We start from the raw sequence: 13,684 nt of genomic DNA on the forward strand, positions 1-13,684 counted from the left end.
AATGCATTTATATTTATAAATTTATATAAATGCCAAATGGCATCTGTCATGAATGAAAGAAGTAAACAAACGTTCTGGGAGCACACAGGCAGGGAAATTAAAACCAAAACCCATAAAATGAACACATCACAACTTCAAAGGGTCCATCTGGAATATTTTTTGTGTATATTTACCATGAACGTGATCTTGGTGGCCGTGCAGACTTCTAGTCTCTGCATTTATTTTCCTTTGTTTCTTTTCCTCGCAATGCCAACTGTGAGCAAATACAGTAACGCATCTTATGCTACAGCATAAATCATCTCAGTGTTTTTGTATTTCAGTATTTTCCTGGGGAAAGGAAATTGGTGACCTGATAAAATTGGTGCTGTTTGAAAACTGTAAAATATATGTTGGAGAGTTTGGAAAAATGGCAATTTAAGCTGCCTATAAATGTACTAAGCCTTGAGTAAGTTGCCTTTGGCACATACAGGGAACTGCTGAAGCTGTAAAGCGCAAGCTGTATGTTAATCTTACTGCTTGTGGGACACATGCAGTATTAATGGTCCAAGACATGTTGGGTGTCTGGATACTGAGGTGCCTTGTGCATACTTTCTCTCCCTCCTCTGCACCCTAGTAGTTACAACTGTTTCTGAGTACTTCCAGATGAGTGTTTCTTCTGGGATCAGTGCTCCTTATGTACGCAAGTTGTGTTTTTTGCAGCATTAACACAACATTGTTGGCATCAAAATGCCAGCCCTGGTTTTTCTTTTTCCATTTAATCTGGATTTTACTTATTCAGGATTAAATGGTGAGGATGGGCTGGCATTTTGATGCCATCAGTGTTGTGTGGACACTGAAGAAGAAATTCATGCATGAGTAACTCCAATTGCAACATCTCAAGGACCAGATTGCAAATTATATCCTCATCTGTAAGCCCCTCAAGTGATAGCTATGTTCCTTTTCTCTCTCTGATATGTTAACTGTCCTATTTGCACTGTTTCCCCCCTTTCTATGATTCATGCTGGGAATACATGTGGATAACTACTTTGAGAAGAATGGTTTGAGCAATTCATTCATTGTAGGCTTATCAGAAACAATTACAAAAATTTATGGAATTTGTTCAGTCTTGTAATTCATGCCTTCTGAGATGCTCAAAGTTCTTGCTAACAGTCTCAAAGCAGTGGACAGAATGTTGGCTTCAGCTGTATTCCCATTTCTGTTCAGCTACAAAACTTGCTGGGTGAATGTTATAGCTGCTATGCATTCTGTGTGGCTGGTCCAAATTGCAGTGGTCAGATTATTGGCCTGGGTTCCATTTACTGCTGTTACAACCCCTGTTTTAAAACAGATGCACTGGTTGTTGGTTTGTTTCTGTGACCAATTGCCAATGTTAGTGCTCATGTTAGTGTTAAAGCCTGAAATGACTTATGTCCCCAGTATCTGAAATACCATCTCTACCCCTACCTTCTGGGATGTTAAGGTTAGCATAAGGGGTTCTCTTGGTAGTTCTTCCCTCAGAAGTGCAAGGGGTCACAGCCTAGGAGAGGGCTTTCTCTGTGGCAGCCCCTAAATTCTGGAACTCCCCACAGATGGGCCAGCATCTTCATTGACAGTTTGCACCTTATGCTGAAGATGAACATTTTTACCCTGGCCTTTGACAGTTAAGATACTTTGTCTTATGGGACTCACCCCTTTTGTTGAATTAATACTGTTCTGTTCCATTTGGAACAGTTTTATAATTGTAATGGTTTTATCTGTATATTGTTTTAACCAGAGCTTGGAAAAGTTACTTTTTTGAACTACAACTCCCATCAGCCCCATCCAGTGCCCATGCTGGCTGGGGCTGATGGGGGTTGTAGTTCAAAAAAGTAACTTTTCCAAGCTCTGGTTTTAACCTACCCTGGGATCTTGTGGTGAAGAATGGTTAAGGACTTGTATAAATAAAGTTTTTTTAAAAGTGCAATAGGACTTAATATTGTTTTAGTTGAGTGTAGCCCAGCTTAGAGGTAACTTTGAAAATTTGAGTCCTACAGTAGAAAGGTTGCTAATGTTGCCAGATGGAGAAACTGTGCTAGTCTGATACAGCAAGCATACACATACCAGAGTCTTGTGGTGGCTTAAAGAGTAGCAGATTTATTGTAGCATAAACTGATGGTATTTCCAGTAGTCAAGTGCTAGAGCAAATGCTCTTAAAATGGTAGCATTCCCTTTCTGAAATGTAAGTCTGACTGAGTTTTGCCAATTCCCAATCAAATGAGGAATGTGATGCAAAGTCATCCCTCATTGTATCTCTGTACTCCCCCCCCCCCCGAGCTGCATTTATTATGGGTAAAATTAGAGGACAAAGTAAAATGTGGGAATCAGTGATAGATAAGTGGATGCTTTTGATGCTTCTATTTTTTCCAGAAAAAAACCACAATTTTTTTTTTAGCCAAAGTAAACGTTGGACAAACTTTTTTTCCTTCTATGTTTAATCCATGTGTGGTGTTAAGAAACACAAAGAGTAGCAGCCAAACATTTGCCATATTGTAACTGTTTGGTAGTGCATCTATCTGGTTTTACTGATATCACTCATCTAGAATGCAAACCTTCTGGTATTTGCTTTCATCTTTAAAATATCCACTAAACCCTAGATTATTGTCTTGGGGGAGTGTTACCATTATGTGTCTTTTGAAGCTGGTTCACTATTTTTTAGACTAGATAAACAGACAGCATGATATGTACAGTGGGGCAATGCAAGAGTATAGAACAAGCACATGTCCACCTACCCCGGCACTGGCCTAGCCTTGCAGTCTATCACTCATATGGGAACAGCCAAAAAACAAAAACAAAAAAGATTGTACACACCAGTTTTCTGTATACCTTGTGAATGTAGCCACGTACCTGAGTGCAGGAATTTTCAGAGAGCAGATAAAGAAATGAAAGACAATGTATTTTACCTTAAGACTATGTATGTTGCTGTGGAAAGCAAGAAAATGGACTTGTGTTATTCTAGTTACATGGTGTAGCTTGTGCTAGTGTAAACCCACTGAAGTTCATGTGCCCCCCCTGGTAAAACATTTGTAGATGGGATGGACACATGACCATTCCATCCCATGCTGTATCCTGTAATGAACTCACCCCCTCCTTCGCTACTCTCATTGCCAACATGTTGGCTCGTCTTCGTATAGCAGGAAAAATATTGGCCCATTTCCCCCTCCCCTTGCATTTTTGTTTTTAATCATTACAGAACTTGTGTGAGCCTCATGAGCAGTAGGCTAGTGCTGTCATGCACATGTTCTTAGAATATGGTATATTGTTTCTATCCCCCTACATATGATGACCTGTATCGGGCTGGATATTTGATCCCTAAAGGCCAACGCAGTCACTACAAGTTCTAGAGTGGGGCCCAGTTAGATTACACATTGCAAGTGGACAATTTTTTGATTTTCTTGTGTGTTGAACGTGTTTTAATTCCCTTCATACCAATTAATAATTCCTAGCATACTGTTTAATATTAACTGTCCACAGCACACGTTTTCACATGTGTATTAGCACTGATATATGTGGGTGCCTGTAGCAGTACCTGTGATCCAGACAACTCTGGTTAGATTATTTGTCAATATTTAAAATTCTGATATTTCCGCTTATTTTCTTTTGGAAACTTGGGTGTCACAAAAAGTTCAGATGCACTATTTAGTTTACAACGTTTCAGAGATAGTTTACACTGGCATTTAGACTCAGCTAAAACTGTATGAAGATTTGTCTCAAATATTTATAATCCCAGCAGAATAAAGGTCCTTTCTTGTGTCTTTGTAACAGGCAGCAGAGAGTGCTGGAAAGCTGTTTATCTTCCATTCTTCACTGCCGACTGCAGAAGCACCAGGGAAGCTGAAAAGCAGAGATGATAGAAAATTGGTCAATACAGAAAAGGAGAAGGTATTCCATTTTTTTAACATTCAACTTATTAAGCATATATAGCATGTAGCTACGTTGATGTTTTTTGTTTAATTACAAGTACAGGCAAATTGTTATCAGGATTGCAGTGTGTGGAGAAAGGAGGTCTTCCCTTCCCCCCTCAGCCATGATCAGGACTGAAATAGCCTCCCCCCTCCACAGCACATCTTAGAAAAAGGTTCCCATTGGCATCAGTGGAAACTTTTTTTAACCCTGGGAGCTGCACTGATTTTAGCTCTGATTGTACCTTGGGGGGTGGGGGAACAGAGATAAACCTCCTATCCCCTCATGCTACAACCCTGATAGCAATTAATATTGTTATATAAATTGTATATAAACACCCCCAAACACCCCCACACCTGTAATTAATTAAAGAAAAAACAAAGACAAAGTTGTATGCTATGCATTAAGCATATCATATAGTTTACTGTAAAATTAAGAAAAAGCAGATGTGTGTTGATTTTTGTTGTATTAAGTATCTAACTAAGTGCTTCTCTATACCAAGTGTCAATTTTTGTTAGTCATCTTTTCTGCCCAAGAATTAGAATACTCTTCTTTTTCTGGTTCTTGCTGTCCTTTAACGGAGGAGTGCCTTTGTACTATTAGTAAGTAAATTCAGGTGTGTGACATGTTCCGGGGCAAATCCACTGGCTTAAGTCCCCCCCCCTCCCATGTTTCTAGTTGTCTGGAGTGGCTACACAGTAGTGTTTGCCATGTATGTATAAACTGAAAACGTTCCTGGAAGTGGTGGTAAATCACAATGTAATACCCACAGATGTACGAAAAAAAGGATAGCTACCCTCATGTGCTGATTGGGGCAGCCATCTTTGTTTTCCATACAGTGCTCATAAGAAGAATTGCACATCATGGCCTACTGCTGCTTCTAGGAGCATTTTCAAGCACGTTAGATGTGCCGTGTTTTGCAGCTGGTCCAAGTAGCAAAAAATGATAAAAGAGATAAAATAAAAGGCAACCTTCTGTACACCTCATAAAACTATAAATACTTACAAAATTCTCTTTAAAAATGTTTTGTGTGGATTTTCTTTTTTTTAAAAAATCTGCAGTTGCAGGTGAAAATGAGATGGAACGGACTTTCATTTGGTCACATGGCAAATAGATGTGGATCATTCCATTCATCCCTACTGTTATAAGCACCTGCAGCTTTGCAGTTGGATCAGGGTTAATTTAGCTAGACTGTCAGTGTAGCAGAAGTGTTTCCAATCAGAGGATGCTTTGAATTTTGGACATATTGATGTACTATCATGATTTTTTTCATCTTTAATCCATTTTGTGAACAAAGCAGATATTTTGTTAGAGACTGAGTGTCTTAATTCTGACTGATAAAATATATGGATATCTGTTTTTCCTGGCTTTTAATGGAAGATTTTATATGTTGGTAAATTTTTTGTTGAGTGTTGTTGGTGACTATGGAATTTTATTGTACTGGCTTTGTTTAAATGGACTCTTTTGTTGTTAAATATATGTTTCAATGTTTGTTGCTGATAAAATTGTATATTTGTTATTCATGTAAGTTGCCTTAGGAAGGCTATATTCTCAATGTGGCTTATAAATATTTGAAATTAAATTAAATATGCACTTGCCTTTGCAGTTGATGGCAGTGAATGTTATGTTAAAACTAGAGATCTCATACCCAGGGTTGCTCAGGAATTCTAAGAAGCCAAAAACTCAATACAGTTTCAAAAGATGCAGTGTGCCATCTTGATTCAAAATGGCATCCATTTGTATCCAAACATAGACAAAAACCTGCTCCTTGATCTCAGGAACCACTATGCACAAAATCTGGTTACGATATCTTAACAGATGTCTGAATACATAACGAACAAACAATTTTCCAAAATATATAATAGATGGGTATAGTTCACCTTTTAAAATACTTGTATTTACTGTCTTATTTTCCTGCCAGATTCATCTTGAATTGTATCAGGTTAATCTCATGAACAGTGTTTTGTTTGTATAATACTCAGAGTGCTTTCTTTTAAATACTCCAGATGCTGTTTCAGCCTCAGACAAATATTTATGAGACCCTGGCTAGAGACTGTGTTGCTAATGGCTGCTGTGTGGATCTGTTCATTTTCCCAAACCAGTATGTTGATGTAGCCTCCATGGGCCATGTTACAATGCACACTGGAGGAACCCTGTACAAATACAACAATTTTGAGGTAACTGTCAACAGGTTCTCTTTCTGTCTACTTGGATACACACACTGTGCAGCATAAAATAGATAAAATCTAACTGTATCTTCTAATAGACTGAATGCCAATTCAAAGATAAGTCACACCATGCTTAGATTAAAGATTTAGTGTTGCATCAGGAGTTTGTGAAGAGCACTGTTGTTTATACAATATTAACTGCAGCAGATTTGACACTAGAACTCTAATCTTGAAAGAGAAGAGGAAAAAGAGCAAACCCAAGTTAATCATGTAGGATGACAATCTTTCTACTGAACTGAGGTCTCGCAAACCCCTGAATCTTTTTCAATGAAACCCTATTCCACATAAGTATTAAAAATAAATAAGTAAAAACTTGAATAGCAATTTTGGTTGTGACATCATTGCTTGGAATTTAGATATATGAAGTTGGGTTAATTTGGTTTGTTTAAATTTCAAATAGTGTGCAGAATGATTCTTATAAGGGCCAAGCTACATGTTACATTAATTACATTTTTTTTTTAAAAAAATAGCATGCTGCCATGCCTCTTTCTTAACAAAAAGCAGCCGTATGTGTGTGCTTATCCTGATCAAAACTCTGGGGAGCTGTCAGGGATGATCCCTTTCCTTATGCTGTTTTCTCTCCCAACAGTTGCCCCGTGAAGCTATTTGCACCCCAAAGGGGCATTTTTCAGAGGGGAAATGGTGGGGCGGGAAGGGTTAAGTTGTCCTTCTCCCTATTCTCAGAAACTGTATTATGAGGTCGGGAGGCACAGCTGATTTTTGTGAAGAAGAAACATGGCAGTTGTAAGTATACAATGTGATAAACAGGTACCTATTGAGGGCAAGATCTTCCAAGGTCCCAATCACTTCCTCAATGAACAATTGCTAAGGCAGGCTTAAAAGTGGTGATCTCATAATTAGACATGTTCTGAATTTTTCTTCCCCATTCTAAATAGCGTAGAAAGCTGTACGGCTATGTTGCTGCTTGCTTGTTAGGTTTAGGGGCCATGGGTACACCTCTGGTGTCTGGTGGAATCTTGTGGGTTTATTTTATCTATTCTTCCTTCTCTGGTGACTTCAAAGAATGAATCATTTCAGGTCATCATAGTTCCATCCCCTTGTCTGTTGGCTAGGCCTAGGGTGACAGTAAATGCTATAAGCTTTTTAATTTTAGCTTGGATGATTGAGCAAAGTTCAGACATTTGAGACTGCTAGCTTAAAATGTGTACTTGCTCCAGTTATTCTTTACAAAGCTGGCATTTCATTTGTTAAACATCCATGATTGATTCCTGGATCCATCTGAAAGTTGTGGGTTTTGGTTACTAATAGTGTATCTCTTCAGAGAAGTTTAAACAGGTTGAGTTGGTTTTTAAAATGTTATCATCTTGAACATTTGTGAGTCTGAGAGCTCTGTAAAAGTTGGCTAGCTGTGCTCTGTATTGAAAGAGAGACTGTATACCATTGATGTCTTATGAGCCTGCATTCTCTTTGAGTTCTGGGGTCATTTCCACTGCATTGCTGCCATCCAGTGGCAGGTCCTTAATTTGGTTAAGACCTCTCTCTTTCTCTGTGTATTGTTTTCTTTTAGCTCCATTCTGATAGTCACCAATTTCTGAATGATCTCAGGAAGAGCATAGAAAAAAGGATGGGATTTGATGCTATCATGAGGGTTCGTGCTAGCACAGGTAACTAAATTACTAGAGATTACAAGTGGGACCTGAAATAAATGTTGCGATTGTGCAGTATGGAAATCCTGTTCAGTATTCCAGCCACTCAATTCAGTTCTCCAAGACTTCCAACAGTCAGTCAGCGTTTTTTGGCCACTGAGCACACTAATTTCTTACTGGGCTGTTTTGGGGGTTCCCTCTAACTTCCCCCCCCAGTTATTTGTACGTTTGCATTCCCCAAACCTGCTAATACGCCCCTTTTGTGCATGGGTGGTGCTGTTTTGGCTGCACAATCAACAGCAATCACAGCCAAACATTAGAAATAGAGTGAATGGTTTTCTGGCACAATACACTACATTTCTTAGTTATCTTAGCTGCAATGCTCCATACACAATGGAGCAATCTGTGTGGCATTGGGAATCCACCAAACCCAGAGAAACAGGATTAGGTCATATGTAAAATATGTGAACAAGCCATGCACACTTTCCATATGGCATTCTTATTTTTAATAATGAGAAACAACAAATCTCCCAGGGTTTAATAAGTCTTAGAATCCCATAGTTCAGGGATCATTCACAACTGTTGGCAGAGCCCCAAACTTAGGAACATAGGAAGCAGCCTTATATTGAGTCAGACCATTGGTCCTTCTAGCTCAGTATTGTCTACACTGTCTGGCAGTGGCTTTCCAAGGTCTTGGACAGGGTTCTCTCCCAGCCCTACCTGGAGATGCCAGGGATTGAATCTGGGACCTTCTGCATGCAAATCAGATGCTCTGCCACTGAGCTATGGCCCTTCTGCTACCAGTGGTGGATCATCTGGAATGGTGTTATGGTTGTCCACATTCATTTTGGGCATCTCAAGCAAAAACATCCTTCTGAAGGCCAATTAACACATTACTTCTTGAGGTGGAAATACCATCACATGACTATTTAATATTTTGTCAGTTTCATTTTAATATTTCATATGAATGCACAAGGGCAAAGGTTTGAGAATAAACAAGCTCCCTAACATAATAAAGACCAATTGTTGCCCTGGACAGCACTTTTTGTGTGAAATACTGTGAAACTGACAGGATAACAAACATCTTGTGATTACCTTTCCACATGATTTTCACATTTTTTGGATTGTATGCTTTAATTTGGATTCCTGCATTGAGCAGGGGGTTGGACTCCATGGCCTTATAGGCCCGTTCCAGCTCTACAATTCTATGATTCTATAACATGCATATCAGTCCTGAGGAGGGCAGAGAGGAGGAATGCCATCTCTGTCAGTCTTTCAGTTCTGCAGTGCATCAGAAGGGATGATGGTGCTGCTGCTGATGGCCGTTAGCTGACATAGTCCATAGACAAGATTATTTTGCAATCTGCTCTAGGCTTCAGGGCAACTGACTTCTTGGGAGCAGTTTTCATGAACAACACCACTGATGTTGAAATGGCAGCGGTAGACTGTGACAAAGCAGTGACCGTGGAGTTCAAGCACGATGACAAGTTGAATGAAGACAGTGGAGCTTTAATCCAGGTAACAAGCTATATGATGTGTCTCCTCAGGTGATCAATAAATGTGTAACAGTTGATTGTGCAGCATTCAGTACATCTTCCCTCAAAATAATTCGTGTTATAGGATTTTTCCAGCACTCAAGACAGTGATATTTTTGCCACTGGGAAAATTAGATCCTTTCCCCATTGCTGTTGCAAATGCAATGTAGAATATGGCTTTGCAAGGTCCATGGACACCTTGGATTCTGCCTCTGATGTTACTAGTGACAGGTGACACAATTACCTGCTTTTCTCATGCCAACACTGTTTTTCTTCTGTTGCAGAAAGCATTCTAGAGTAAATAGCCCCTCTTACTAACTTGGAGATGAGTGTGTAATGTTATGCGTTTGGCTTGAAGGAGTTCCCATCCAGTTTCAAACCTATTTCTGACAAGAAGAGCAAGGTTTTCTCACAGCTACTGGTTCAGCCATATGGATGTTTCCTTTTTATTCAATATCTACATCATAGCTGCTAGTTCAGCCTATGAAGGAAGGAAAGGACGCAAGGCATTTTGCTGCCTGGGGCAAAGGACAAGGTGGTGTCCTCCCATTCCATGTTGGACTGGCAGTAGAATCTTACTTCAGCACTGGCAATGGGATTGTGGCCTTCTCTGTACCTGAGGACAGCAGGCTGGCTTGGGGGGATGCAGGGGGAATGCGGAGCAGCTGAACTGAATGGTCCCCCAGCACCTGCTATCTGTAGTGGCTGCCTGACTTTGCTTAATGGTAGGGCTCGCCCTGAAGGTACTATCCCTTTACTGATCATATTGGCTAGGGAGATATGCTAGCATACAGGAAGAGAGGGCAGAATTGCAAGGGAACTTGTGGGTCATTATTACAGTAGAATGGATAAATATTTACTGCAATAAACCTCAGTGCCTTTGCTTCACTATTTCCAACTGGAGAGAATTTAAAAGTTTACTATTCCCCACCCTCACACCCCAGAATTTCTGCCTTAAAAGTGTTGGTGTTTTAATTCTTTAAAACCTACACGTGCCATAAACTTTCACATGAGGTGAAGACTTCTTTTTTTGTCATGACCATTTTCTTTTTTTTGGTGCAGGTTATAAATCTAGTTCCAAAATGACCTGCTTTTAGTACAGTTAGCCATACATCTTGAAATATAGTCCACAAATCCTTGTGTAAATGCAGTACAGTAAAACATTATGAGCCTTGGCAAGGATGAAGTCATTCCTCAGGAAAAAAAACATCTCTGTCCCAAGATCTGATATACCAAAGCCCATAGGGAAGTGGAGGGTGTATTTCTTGAGACTGCAGGAAGAGTTGGATCAGAAACATAAAATAGTATTGCTCAATCTGTGGCTCCCCTCAAACCGGCATAGAATCTCAGGTAGTGGATGTCACAAGTGGTAGTTACTGTTTAATCAGTCACGTCTCCAGAGTTACAAGTCCCTGACTTTTCAGAGCCTGCTTACCTTAGGGTGAAGGTTACCTGGCATAAAGTGGGTGCAGGATGTAGGAGTCAAGGGGAGTTTAGACCATACAAGCTCAGCAGTAAGTTAAACTAGCACAGATGGTGTAGGAACTAGGCAAGTAAAAAAGAAGCAGTATCCATTTTATACCCAACTAATCACTGTACCCTGCAGCAGAGGGTCCAGATACTATCTCATCAAGAGGCCCATTCCATACAATATACGATTCAGACCTTTAGTGTGGTGGCACTTACCCTTTGGAACTCCCTCCCATTACATATCAGACGGGAACTGTCTCTATTATTTTTTCAGCACCTATTGAAGACCTTCCTTTTCCAACAAGGAAAAAATGTTTTGATAATGTTTTATTGTTAAATCACTTTGGGATGTTTTACAGTAAACAATTCATGAATGAAATTAAATAAAGTGAAATTTCTAGATTGGAGTGGAACAGGAAAGATCTGCTACATAGGGAACAGGAAACTACCTTATACTTAGTCAGACCAGCGGTCAGTCTAGCTCAGCATTGTTTGCACTGATTGGCAGTGGATCACCAGGGTTTGAGACAGGAGTCTTTTGTAGTCTAGGACTTTTTTTGCATGCAAAGCATGTGCTCTACCACTGCCCTACCCCCCTTTTAAAGGGTGATATAAAAAGTTGGAGAAACCCTGCCATATGGCAGAAAAAATCTTAAATTTATTACAACACGACTACTCACATACTGGTAGAAGACATAGTTTGCATGTATAAGGCTTGCAGCTCTGGCATGTCATGGCCTTGCCTAAGACAAGAATGGGCAGTGCTAGCTTAAATGGACCACTGATTTACCTCAATAGTTTAGGCCAAACATTCTTCTGCTTTGTCCGAATGAATATACCCAAATGAGTGGGGAGGTGTAAAAAAAATCCTTCTCGTCATCCCCTAACAGTAACTTTAGTCTCTTATCACATTACAAATTTTCAGTATTTTTTTAACAAGTTGCAAGTAAGTTCAGAATTAAAGATGAAATTAAATTCAGGTTTCTGCCCAAATTCATTTTGCCTTTGTCATTGCAGTGTGCAGTTCTTTACACATCCATGAGTGGTCAAAGACGACTGCGCATACATAATATTGGACTTAACTGTAGCTCCCGGGTAGCTGATGTCTACAAGAGCTGTGAGACTGATGCACTTATAAATTTCTTTGCTAAATCAGGTAAGCTGGATGATGTATGACTTGGAGGAGGGATTTGAGAGTTATTGTGGCGCCTAATCTCTCCTGTGGTACAAAGTGTTATAAATCAGGGATGACCTGGCAGACACACATTTACTTATTTGATGCATAAACAAAATGTCATAGGTATTGCAAATTTGCAGTCCTCCTGCTAAGACAACTTCTTTTGTATTTGCCTAGTTCCTGCACAAATCACAGTCTCATAGTTTGACTTCCCAGTTTGTAATTAACACAGGAATATTGACAAATATACATCATATTCTGAGGATGGCAGTAAGATTATAAGCTATGTTGTGTTTTGGATGTATGATAGAAACACATTCTGAGTACAATTTTTACTTTTCATATCATCCATATTTTAAACCAAGAGCATATCACTCTCATTCTCTCTGTAAGCAGGTGAAATCTATTGAATTTGAGTCTGCTTTCAAAAAGGTCTGAAATGTATTTAGAAAATGTTTATCAATAGCTGAAGTCTTCTTAATTTAGTAAATAAAATAAAATGATGTTCTCAGTCTTCTGTGAAAAGGTGGAATATGTGGGGGAGAGAAAAAACTCAAGATGTTTCTATCTTACATTTATGTCATTACAGCTTACAAAGCCATTCTCAACCAACCATTGAAGACTGTCCGTGAGATCCTGGTGAATCAGACAGCTCGCATGTTGGCATGTTACAGAAAGAACTGTGCAAGCCCATCTGCAGTGAGCCAGGTATTTTCAGCTCCAAATGTTTGTGTGTTGTGCAATGTTGATGGTTGGGGTTTAGCTCTGAAATTCCAGGTTTTGAACATGGAGATTGAAAGCAAGTTATATCCAGTAAGGAAATATTGCCCCTCCACAATTTTTAAGATGGGATTTGATTCCCCCTACCCCAATGTCGTCTTCTTCTTCTTTTTCTTTTTCAACAAGCCTTTTAAGTTGAGAGCTATCTCAGTCTGTGTCTGTGTCAGAATTGCTTAATATGTTTTTTAAGAATGTTTTTAACCCTTTAAAAAGTTTTTAAATGTTTTTAATGCTGTTTTGTCTTAATGTATTTTAAGATTTGTTTTTATGATGTTTTAAAGTGTTTTTAGTGCCTTGTTTGCAGCCCTGGGCTCCTGCTGGGAGGAAGGGCGGAATACAAATTAAATAAATAATAATAATAATAAATGTCATCTGGTGCATTTTCCCATTGAATTCTAGATTGTAATGTCAGCAGATGCAGTATTTTTGTCTCTTCCCATTCCTACATCAGTGCAGATGTCATTGCTGGCTTATAAACTTAAAGATGTAGGGCAGGAATGGGAAACCTGTGGCCACCTATATGCTTGGGCTCCAACTCCCATTAGCCCCAGCCAACATGGCCAGTGGTCAGGGATAAAGGGAGTTGTAGTTCAACATAATCTGGAGGGCCACATGTTCCCCAATGGGAAAAGAGGCAGGAAGGATTTTTTTGAAAAAAGGAATTGGCACTGTTCCGTTTATTCTGTTAACCTTTCGTTTTAAAAGATCTGCACAGTAGATGTGGGGACTGGAGCTTATTAAAGCAGCAGTCAGTCTGTGCTCCCTTCATGCTGCATTACAATAATAAAACAGATAGGATCTGGAAAGTTTTTCCACCACCCCCAAGGCAAGTGCAATGAGATTTCTGCTAGCTGCATAACTGAGCTTCAGGGCATGAAGTAAAGCATCAGACAGCTGTTACAGTGTACAAGTGGAACAGGCATATCCTCTACACTGAAATAAGTGCAGGGTTAGAGGCAATATAGACTT

At 39.5% G+C, this 13,684-nt stretch overlaps 1 protein-coding gene across 3 annotated transcripts in view; it reads left to right on the forward strand.

Moving 5' to 3' along the window:
- The window catches only part of SEC24D (SEC24 homolog D, COPII coat complex component), a 78,027-nt gene that overhangs the window by 57,325 nt on the left and 7,018 nt on the right, over positions 1 to 13,684 (forward strand). For all 3 annotated transcript variants that reach the window (XM_061585267.1, XM_061585265.1, XM_061585266.1), the window contains exons 14-19: positions 3,781 to 3,897; positions 5,925 to 6,095; positions 7,675 to 7,771; positions 9,126 to 9,271; positions 11,776 to 11,914; positions 12,525 to 12,643. In XM_061585267.1, the coding sequence (XP_061441251.1) occupies positions 3,781 to 3,897; positions 5,925 to 6,095; positions 7,675 to 7,771; positions 9,126 to 9,271; positions 11,776 to 11,914; positions 12,525 to 12,643 (789 nt within the window). The remainder of the gene's footprint in view (positions 1 to 3,780; positions 3,898 to 5,924; positions 6,096 to 7,674; positions 7,772 to 9,125; positions 9,272 to 11,775; positions 11,915 to 12,524; positions 12,644 to 13,684) is intronic.

The sequence above is a fragment of the Rhineura floridana genome, chromosome 9 (assembly GCF_030035675.1).
Source record: "Rhineura floridana isolate rRhiFlo1 chromosome 9, rRhiFlo1.hap2, whole genome shotgun sequence".
Classification (NCBI taxonomy): domain Eukaryota; kingdom Metazoa; phylum Chordata; class Lepidosauria; order Squamata; family Rhineuridae; genus Rhineura; species Rhineura floridana.